The 11,666-nt window shown below is 33.9% G+C and overlaps 1 protein-coding gene across 1 annotated transcript in view; it reads right to left on the reverse strand.

The window, feature by feature from the left end:
- The window catches only part of LOC134261726 (plexin-A4-like), a 48,258-nt gene that overhangs the window by 14,661 nt on the left and 21,931 nt on the right, over window positions 1-11,666 (reverse strand). The window contains exons 13-18 of the mRNA XM_062744132.1: window positions 3,446-3,577; window positions 3,141-3,260; window positions 2,933-3,032; window positions 2,382-2,557; window positions 826-977; window positions 628-739 (exon numbers count right to left, since the gene is read on the reverse strand). Of these exons, the coding sequence (XP_062600116.1) occupies window positions 628-739; window positions 826-977; window positions 2,382-2,557; window positions 2,933-3,032; window positions 3,141-3,260; window positions 3,446-3,577 (792 nt within the window). The remainder of the gene's footprint in view (window positions 1-627; window positions 740-825; window positions 978-2,381; window positions 2,558-2,932; window positions 3,033-3,140; window positions 3,261-3,445; window positions 3,578-11,666) is intronic.

An 11,666-nucleotide genomic window follows, 5' to 3' on the forward strand; every position in this document is an offset into this window, starting at 1 on the left:
CTAAAATTATCCAACATCTATTTCAATTAAAAACACACATAAATATGCAGCACCTCTCTTGTAACATAATTTCATTCACAGAAAACTTTCTCAAACAATGAATTTATGAGGTGTTCACATTTTCAACAATACGTAGATTGGTGTTGTTTTCACGTTTTTACTAAAACACTGGTGTGGTGTTCACCTAATTTACAATGAATTTGAATTGATGTGGTGTTCACATTATTAACAATGAAATGATGTATTGTTCACAATATGAACATTAATAAGTTTCCTTGAACTTTGGGCTTTCGGGAAAAGAATCAAAGGGTTTCTTCTTTTCTGAACCACGCATTTCAGTAGACAGTATAAGACTAAAAAGACAAGTTCTTTAAATGTTTATTCCCATGTTCTAATTCTTTATTTCAGTATGTCATCAATTCAGATCAAAACATTGGATAAGCGCGGCAGATGACCTTTCCTTAAAGCCATTTTCTGGAAGGGGCAATGAATTTATTCAGTTTTAAATTCACTCAGAAATAAATGCATTACTGCAAGTGGCAAATTGTAATCCTCAAAAATCAAATTGAAACTATTAATTTTCAATGTTGATCCAATTTTCAGTATAGAATCCCTGAGAGTACTTACCACGTAGGTAAAGTTTTGTTTGGACTCAGCTGTTAGTTTTAATGCTACAGTTACTCTCACTCTGTCTGACCTCTCTTCCTTCCCAATAAACTGACCAGTCGTACAAACAATCCTGTCCAAACAGAAAACATCATTACATCATCTAAATATGTGCCTTACTGAAATATTTACTTTAAGGAGGGGATAATCAAGACTTACTTCTTGGATATGACATATTTTGTGCGAATAGGAGAGCATAGAACTCCTGCTATGTCCACGTTGTTGTCAATGTCTTCATAGGATTTTCCTAAATCTCTGCCTTCTATAGTCAGCAGGGTCCCGCCTTCTTTAGGGCCAGTAAGTGGATAAATCTGATAAAAGTTTTACAACTACTTACAATATCACCTTGTTTCAAATAAGCACAACATTTTAAAATCTATTGTATTACTATTTAGTTTGTACGGTCATTTTATTTGATCTGTATTTTCTTTTCAAATTCAAAGACGTTAAAATTTTCATAATAAGATACATGTATGCACAATTACAATACGATTTTCATTTCCTGGCTTCAGGATTTAAAGTTGCTGCATTATAAAGCCTAACCAGAATGATATTTAAAGGTACCCATATGTATTTCTGATCTTCTTGATAAAGAATAGTATTTATTAATAACTTATTAATTATCATTAACTACTAGTTCATTAATGTAAATAAAAGAGACATATTATATCTGGTACATTGAGAGATGTTTTCCCATTCACTGGAGATTTTTTTCTTCGATCATGATAAAACTAAACTTTGAGTCTTGTCTTCCATATGTAAATGAATGCTTTAGCAATCAATACAGAATAAAATGTAGCAAACATTTTTAGATAACAGTAGTACAAATTAGAAAACTGGAGGTCATGTGAGTACTGAGCTCACAAAATGATACACCTGCTCCATGCATGTAATGCAGAGTGTATTTCTTGGCAATATGTAAGATCGAAGTCTTTGATTTTTTTTTTTGATTTATGAATTTCTTTCTCAAAATAAGCATTATTAGTTAAAAAAAAAAAACTTATTTAATTTCAAAACGGCAGTAAATCTGATCTGAATAAAAAATAATACACAACGATTGTATATTTCGTCTTTATTCTGTTTAATCACATTACTTTTTATTAAATTTCAATGCATTTCTCTAATTTCAGACTGTCATTTTCATTCAGCTCTGACATTTATTAATCAGTACTTGATTCATTATTGTTATACTTCTGTTTACATGTGAAATGTTATAAACAATTTCCCATAAAACACAAAACCTAAAGTAAGAGGTCATGAGTAGAGAGAAAACTGGCTACTATAAGTAAATTAGATATTTTGATAGATTATGCCACATCCCATTCCAAATGGTTTTTCCTCTTTAAATGCTACATATCATAATTGATCTAAACTTATTCAACTGTTCGTAGGCAAATGAGGTGACCTAAGAAATCTTTCAACATGGAACCAGAAGATGGTAGAAGGAGAAAAGTGAAAGTGATACCACTGTAATGATTTAAAAACATCTCAAATGTAATGTTTGGGGAAGTAGAGCTGAGATTACAAAAATATGCCGTATAATTTAACACAACAAAAACTCGAAATAATTTCTATAATCACAATGATAAGACATGCAGTTTGAGCATTGTGTTAACAAGCCTATTTGTACTATTGCGTGACATACCCTCCTTATAATGGGTTTTGGGCATTTGGAGCATTGTGTTAACCATTCTTTGTAATATTGCGTAACATACCCTTGTTATAATGGGGCTTGGACAGTTGGAGGTGTTGGGTAACCAGTCCCCAGACATACATGAAGACTGTACGCTGCACTGATTTGCCGTTCTGCACCATCCACATACGTATTCTTCTTTCTGGGTTAGACATTCTCCACATGTATCAGCCATATTCTCGCATTTGTACATGATAACTGGAATAAACATCACATAATATTATTAAATGGTTTTACCGTGATGTCTATGTGTATGCAATGAATGTGCATTTTATAAACTAAATTGTTTTTCAATCAGGGTTAATACTTTTGAACTTTGCTTATGTGTATAAAGTATACTATTATTTTCCAAATCTACTGCATGGTATTAGCTAATATTAGCTTATAGTTACGCATATAGTTTGATCTGTGTATGTTTGTATGTGGTCTCATTAGTTTCTTCTCGAATTTAATCACGAAATAACTGCGAAATTTTGCACTTCGCGTAGGTCTAATGCCACAGCTTTAAATGATGGAAAACTGTAAGAGACCAGACAGTCAAAGAAATTGATATCAAAGCTGTAATCTTTTTACCTTGTACATTATGGGGATTGTCTAAAGGTTTGGGTACTTTGTCACCCCACAGGATCGTCATTGGTACATTGTAAATCTCTGAATCCCCTGGGTAAAAGAACTGGAAAAAACCCTTATTTAATTACGCGGTATGTTAAGGCAATGTTTTCGGAAGAAAACCTGTGTGACCCTTCAAGGGCAGTGTGGTATACAGTTACTATATGCTTACTCTGGTCTTTTTACATCTGATCATCACAATCACTGGCATGACAAACACTTCTGCAATCACTCCTTGTGGCTCTGTCTCGGAATGGAATGCAAACGCACACTTGATAGGCCTCTGATATGGCTTTGAAAACAAAATTTTCAAAAGTTATGTCTTTCAAATCAATCTATTCTTCGCAATAAATTTGTGTTTTGATTCATTAAGCACGGATATCATAGGCTCGTATTATGCCTAAAATTAAAATCTTAAGTTTAACTTCCTGTAACGGGTACTAGTTTGTGGAGTATAAAGGATCTGCTGGTGGTCACCTTTATCCTGATAAGGTTAAGAATGATCGTCTTCTCTATTCCGGATGGCACCAGTATGTTGTGATATTTGCTGGGATCCATACTGGGACAAAAATTTGGTCCACTTTCATTAGGTATAGACATCCCAGTATTCTACGAAAAAAATAACACATTTATAAAGAGGTTTGGCCCTCAACATTTAAGATTTTTGTGTTGAACTGTATTCAAAAAATTCTACAAACTTTTAGTTCTTACAATAAATATGGATTCTATAATGCTATTTAAACTAGTTTCAATTAAAACCCCATGATTGAATTCCATTCCCCCAAAATTAGTGAGGAGCTTTATTTTGAGGCGGAAGTTTTTTTTAGAAGCTAAGGTTAGTTTTTCCTCCTTCGAAGTATTCAGTATTGTTAAGTTTGGATTAATATTTTTTCACATGCTGCACGCAATAAGGATAATTTTTTGCAGTGAAATGTTCTATGCTGGTCCTAAAGTATATATTATATTAACTTTCATGAAATCTATCATAATATAAAATATATCGTGAACTTCCTTGTAAAAAAGGCCAATTTAAGCTAAAAATTAGCACTTTTTTAGTATTATCTCAAAATTAACATCACATATCCCCACTTATTATTTCATTTTCTGAATATATAAGACAATTTTGACCTCTCTGCTTCAATTAAAAAAAATGACATTGCATGTACTTTCAAATGATTTTATTACTTTTTAAATCTTTTACAACGGAAAAAAAAACATTTAGTTAGTGCAGAAAGTAATTGACTATGCGGAAAAATTTGAAAATATTTTTGTTGTCACAATTTCTAATGTGACTATTTAAAACGAAAAACGACTGTGTTTAATTCAAAAATTCATCTGGATGAAAATTATTTAAGGAAAATATTTGAAAAATATTTCAGCTACTAGACGTGATTATAGTGTAAAAAGGTCATATTAATTGCGCCGCAGTGCTAAAAGAAGCGCACTGATCCCCGTTTTTTGTTTTGATTTTTAGCTCACCTGAGCAGAAGGCTCAAGTGAGCTTTTCGGATCACATTTTGTCTGGCGTCCGTCTGTCTAGCTGTCCGTCTGTCTGTAAACTTTTCACATTTTCGACTTCTTCTCAAGAACTGGGCCAATTTCAGCAAACTTTTTTGAAGGGATTCAAGTTTATTCAAATGAAGGGCCACGCCTCATTCAAGAGGAGATAATTGGGAATTAATGAAAATTTGGTCGTGTTTTAAAAAGCAAACTGTGCCAGAAAAAATGAAACATTGGAAACATTCAGGTAGTGTAGATTCAAGTTTTTTCAAAATGAAGGGCCACAATGGCCTCAAAATTTTACAAGAAATATATTGGGAATAACAAAGCCATAATTGATCATATTTATATGGAAGCATTAGGTAGTGAAAATTTGGTGGCATGCCAAATTTTACATAGAAATTTAAAAATTCTTTAAAAATTTCTTCTCAAGAATAACAAAGCCATTATTGATCATATTTATATAAAATGAAACAAATTATGTGGAAACATCCTAAACCAAGGCCCCGTGTAGTGTAGATAGGCACAAATTTGCAGCCCTTCACCGGCAATGGTGACGTCTCCATATCAGTGAAATATTCTGGAGAGGGACGCTAAACAGTATACAATCATAATAATAAGTATATTCAAATTTGTTCAAATCATGACCCTGTGGGGTAGGGCGGGGCCACAATGGCCGACCAAAGTTTTACATAGGAATATATTGTAAAATTCTTTAAATATCTTCTCAAGAATAACAAAGCCATAATTGATCAAATTTATATGGAAGCAGGTAGTGTAAATTCAAGTTTGTTCAAATCATGACCCCCGGAGGTAGGTTTGGGCCAAAATGGTAGATCAAAGTTTTACATAGGAATATAAAGGAAAATTTTTTTAAAATCTTCTTCTCAAGAACCACTGGGCCAGGAAAGATGAAACTCATGTGGAATCATCCTCAGGTAGTGTAGATTTAAGTTTGTTCAAATCATGACCCCCGGGGGTAGGTGGGGCCAAAATGGCCGATCAAAGTTTTACATAGGAATATATAGGAAAAATCTTCTCAAGAACCATTGAGACAGGAAAGATGAAACTCATGTGGAATCATCCTCAGGTAGTGTAGATTCAAGTTTGTTCAAATCATGACCCCGGGGGTAGGGTGGGACCAAATGGCCGATAAAAGTTTTACATAGGAATGTATAGGGAAACCTTTTAAAATCTTCTTTTCAAGTACTTCAAAGCCATGCTTAGTGATATTTATAGGGAATCATCCTCAGGTAGTGTAGATTCAAGTTTGTTCCAATCATGACCCCACTGGGGGTTAAAATTCAAGCCCCCCCCCCCCCCTCAGTAAACTTTCAGTTCTGATCTGATATGTGCTTTTTCCTAGCCAATTGCTCAGGTGAGCGACAACATAGTTGACTTCACTGATTTGTACACTTATATAAGAATGTGTTTTAGTAATCTGATAACAAATTTTCTTTTCATCATGTTACTGTATGTAACATGGTTGCATGCCAATATGTTTGGTAAATCAAACAAGAGGCCCAAGGGCCACATCGCTCACCTGAGCACATGGGCTAGTTAAAGAACACAAATTAGCTCAGTATTGAAAAGTTTACTTGTTGGAGGGTGGGTTGTTGAATTTTTTATTACTTGAGAATGTCACTATATTAACAAAGCATACATGTATAATTTTGCCATACTTGAGAAGAAGAGTTTTAAAGATTTTTCCTATATATTTCTATGTAAAGATTTGATTGCCCATTATGGCCCCACCTTAACCCCAGCGTTCAGGATATGAACAAACTTGAATTAACTAATTGGGAATGTTTTCATATTTATATCACCAATCATAGCTTTGCTGATCTTGAGAAGAAGATTTTTAAAAGACGAAGGAAGCTCTAAACACTGCACACTAAAGGGCTCCACTTACAGGGTAATTTTATGTACCTAGAGTGATCTGCCCTTACAAGTATGATTGAAAAAAAAATTATTTTCAGTCAATTACACGATCTGTATTAGATTTTAATATTTTTAGCATTACATAATACCAACAATAAGTAATTAAGCTCAGTATTTTCATTAATTTTCCCAAGGTAAGTAAACAGCAGTGTTTTTCGTTCACAAATAGTCCAATGCCTTTGAACATTATTCCTGCATAAATCAGGCAGGTACCCTATTTTATAATTGAATAAAACAGTCTCAATCTGCACACCTTGATATGATATATTTTCCTGCAAGTCCAAAACGCAGGTTCTGATAGTGTTTAAAACTTCCTTAATCCTATGTATTCCCATGTAAAACGTTATTAGCCATTGTGGCCCCGCCCTATCCTCGGGGGTCATGATTTGAACAAACTTGAATCTTCACTACCTGAGGATGCTTCCAAATTAGTGTCATCTTTCCTGGTCCAAAGGTTTCGGAAAAGAAGATTTTTAAAGATTTTCCCAATATATGCCTATGTAAAACTTTGATCAGTCATTGTACCCCGCCCTACCCCCGGGCGGCCATAATTACAAAAAAGAGGCGGAGAACAAATTGAATTTACACTACTCAATATACGTCATGCAACATTTCTCTAAAATATCATAAAACGAATTTATCTGCTAATTTAACTAGTAAGAAATCATCAAACTGCATAAAAACATTCTACAGCGTGTTGTTTTGTCGTTAGTTAAATTCCACATAACATGTTATAAACAATTCACTGATCGCAATACACTTGTCAATATGACGTCATTTCTTTCAACGTGACGTAGTTTGTATGCAGTGAGAGACAGATCAAATAATATTTTCTCAACAAAATGTGTGTTCTCTAATTAAACAAAATATTATTTAAAGATACTCTATGGGCTAATAACTTGAATAAAATGTCTTCTTCACTAAAATTTAATTGACACTGCCGTATAATTGTATGCAAGTACCTATGTGCAAGGGCATACACTCTATGTATCGAAGTAAGCTTTTACACTTCAACTACAGAACGATTAAGGTATCTGAAAAGTGCTGCGATCCTGATGAAATCTTAAACACAATTTAATTAAAAAATTGCAAAAAATATAATCATACAAGTATAATTTTAACAACCTGCACTTTTTAGAAACTACAATGTGTTAAAAATATTTATATACTAAACTTGGAAATTTAACTTGGTTATGTCCTTGCACTAGTGATATTATATGTTACATCAATACTTCAAGTGAAAATCGCGTGACTGCCGCATCACGTGACTAGTCTAAATATAAAATATAAGATATTTTTATTAATCAAAAAAATCCGATATAAATAATATATTGCAATATTACGAATACATTTTTAAATACAAAATTTATTCGATATTTCCATTGCGCACCTTAACTGTACTGCGGGGTCATAATTTGAACAAACTTGAATTTACACTACCTGAGGATGCTTCCACATGAGTTTCATCTTTTTTGGTCCAATGGTTTTGGAGATTTAAAAAAAAAATTCCTGTATATTTCTATGTAAAACTTTGATCAGCCTTTGTGGTCCCGCCCTACGCCTAGGGTCATAATTTAAAAAAAACTTGAATCTACACAACCTGAGTATGCTTCTATCTGATTTTTATCTTTCCTGACTCAGTGGGTCTGGAGAAGAAGATTTAAAAAAAGAAAATCCTATATATTGCTATGTAAGAATTTGATCAGCCAATGTGCCCCGTCCTACCCCCGGGGTCATGATTTGAACAAACTTGAATTTCTGAGGAGCTTCCAAGAAGTCCAATGTTTTAAAAACAAAAATCCTATGTATTCCTAAGTAAAACTTTCATCTTCCATTGTGGCCCCACCCTATCCCCGGAGGTCATGATTTGCTCAAATTTGAATTAACACTACTTGATCCAGTGGTTCTGGAGAAGAAAAATTTTTAAAGATTTTTCCTATATACCGGTATTGCTATATAAACCCTTGATCAGCCATTGTGGCCCCGCCCTATCCCTGGGGGTCATGAACAAACTTGAATCTACACTACCTGAGGATGATTCTACACGAGTTTCATCTTTCCTGGCCCAATGGTTCTGGAGAAGATTTTTAAAAGATGCCATTATTTTTTTAGTTCATAATTATCTCCCCTTGGAAAAGGGCTTGGCCCTTCATTTGAACGAACTTGAATTCCCTTCACCCAAGGATACTCTGTGGCAAGTTTGCTTGAACTTGGTCCAGTGGTTCTTGAGAAGAAGATGAATGTGAAAAGTTTACGACGACGACAACAACGACAGACAACAGACAAATTTTGATCAGAAAAGCTCACTTGAGCCTTCGGCTCAGGTGAGCTAAAAATTGAATGAAAAAATAATTTTAAAGCTCTTTATCAAATTGCATCTGGCACATTTATTTCATAAACAACATAAACAACACATTTTAAGGTTAATTAAGGAGGCTCATTACACCACTCTTTGATGACGTACTACACAAAAAAAAGCATCTATTGTTTCGTTTGTTTTCCTCTGGGGGCGAATTGTCCAGGTACCTTTACAATATGACCCTAACCTTTAAAACGCTTTAAAAATAGTTGTAAACAGTGGACAAAGGATTTAAAGTAAGGATTCATTATGCATCAACTAAGAAGGATTGCTTTTAAGCAGAAACAAAGGAAAACAGCAGCCAAATCTTCGCCAAACAAGTAATGTGAAATGTCATAGCGAAGCAGTGAATTTTATCAATCAATGACATGTCTGTATGGAGGAAATTCGAGTTAAAATCTCTCACATGTCTCTGGTTGAAATAAAAAAAGTGATTTACTTGCACTATTTACTGTGCTGGTGTTGTTTTATATACATGTACTTGCTTTATTGATTTCAATATCATATTCACTGGAAATTTAAAGCTTTGTTCTGAATTTTAGATGTAATGTTCAAACGTTCCTTACAATCGCATCATCTCGGGTCTTTCCGTCAAAGAGGTCGGAAAAACAACCTCGAATGTATTAACTTCACCGGATGTTAAAAATTTATACATTTCCTGTTTATTCAAATATAGGATAGACGGAGACAGAAGTTCCTTCTATAGCATATTTTAGGTAATATCATTACACTGAATAAAGTTAAACTCCATATTCCAAAGGTGAAAGGTCTCCATGCATTTACTTCAAAGATCGTGAAAAGGGGGGGGGGTTGTCATGGCGTCTTCCTTATACATTCGAGGACGTTTTTCCGCTAGCTATAGTAGCGATAGCTAAAGGCCCGAGAAGTTGCGATTGACGTTCCTTAGTGTTTTGAGTCTTGGGTAATTAGGAAAGATAACTCTTGAACGTGGACCTTTTATTTCAAATATTTTTAAAATTGAAATTTTTATTTTATTAAAACATTCTTCATTCAATTTTTCTCATGCAATTCATTGAAATACATTCCTTGTCTCTTTTGAGCTCATTTTCCTAATATATTATGCATGCACGGATTAAAAAGATAATGACATTGATTGGTTTTTGGTTTTTGGGAGAAAGCTATTTTTTCTAATAAAATTAATATTAGGTATTATGAGGTAATTTTATTGTGTGTACTTGTCTATAGGAGATGTCCATCATTTGACACTGAAAGTTCTGAAATTCTGGTAATTATAAACTTGAAATAAAACATTTCACTAAAATTAGAAAAAAGTTAAAAAATTCTCTAAAAAATATATATGATATCAATAACTCCATTTGGTTATTTGACATCTACATTACAAGTGCATGATGCTGTAATGAAATCTAAAATAAACTGTGGATGTAATGAGCCACCTTAGAGTATTTAATACACATAACACATGTTCTGAGGTTGATATCAATATTGCCTGATTGCATGGTAGCGGCGTACGAGTGTGGCAAGCTGAATTTGTTGTGCATTAAGATTTTTTTTTAATAATCTCTTTGCAATAGTCCTATTCAGCTTTAATGTGGATTAATTTCATGTAGCAACTGTTTTCTTTTTATTCCTTATCAATACTACGTTGTTTGACACCTTTTTAGCTCACCTGAGCCGAAGGCTCAAGTGAGCTTTTCTGATCAAAATTTGTCCGTTGTCTGTTGTCGTCGTTGTCATAAACTTTTCACATTTTAATTTTCTTCTCAAGAACCACTGGGCCAGTTTTAACCAAACTTCCCACAAAGTATTCTTAGGTGAAAGGGATTCAGGTTTGTTAAAGTGAAGGGCCACACTCTCTTCCAAGGGGAGAAAATTATGAATTAGTGAAAAATTAATGGCATTTTTAAATAATCTTCTCAAGAACCACTGGGCCAAGAAAGATGAAACTCATGTGAAAGCATCCTCAGGTAGTGTAGATTCAGGTTTCTTCAAATCATGACCCCCGGGGATAGGGTGGGGCCACAATGGCCGATCAAAATTTTACATAAGAATATATAGGGAAAATGTTTAAAAATCTTCTTCTCAAGAACCACTTGGCCAGGAAAGATGAAACCCATGTGGAATCATCCTCATGTAATGTAGATTCAAATTTGTCCAAATCATGACCCCTGGGGGTAGGGTGAGGCTACAATGGCCGATCAGAGTTTTACATAGGAGTATATAGGGAAAATGTTTAAAAATCTCCTTCTCAAGAACCACTGGGCCAGGAAAGATGAAACTCATGTGGAATCATCCTCATGTAATGTAGATTCAAATTTTTTTCAAATCATGACCCCGGAGGGCCGGTAGGGTGGGCCCACAATGGCCGATCAAAGTTTTACATAGGAAAAAATGGGAAAAATCTTTAAAAATCTTCTTTTCAAGAACCACTGGGCCAAGAAAGATGAAACTCATGTGGAATCATTCTCACGTAGTGTAGATTCAGATTTGTTCAAATCATGACCCCCGGGGGTAGGGTGGGGCCAAAATGGTTGGTCAAATTTTACATAGGACTAGATAGGGAAATCTTCTAAAATCGTTTTCTCAAATACTTCAAAGCCGTGGTTAATGATATTTATACTAGTCAAAATTTCTAAGTTCCAAGGCAAGTTTTTGCTTTACACCGCTCTTATATTTAATTATTTTAACAGTATGATTTAATAAGTATACAAGATAAAAACGTAGCAATACAATTTTTTCTCACTTAATTTATTTTATTGAAGCACTTTAACACAATATGCAGAAATGTTAAGGCACCCTAGAATTAAAAATTCACAACGTAAGACATTGCGTTATCCACCATTTAACCGAATTCACAGCAAGACAACCGTTCCTCAAAGAGTTAACTCTATTTAAGAAAAATTCTTTTATTGAATGTTC

The sequence above is a fragment of the Saccostrea cucullata genome, unplaced genomic scaffold (genome assembly GCF_032062105.1).
Source record: "Saccostrea cucullata isolate Sc308-1 unplaced genomic scaffold, CSIRO_AGI_Scuc_v1 ctg2476, whole genome shotgun sequence".
NCBI lineage: Eukaryota > Metazoa > Mollusca > Bivalvia > Ostreida > Ostreidae > Saccostrea > Saccostrea cuccullata.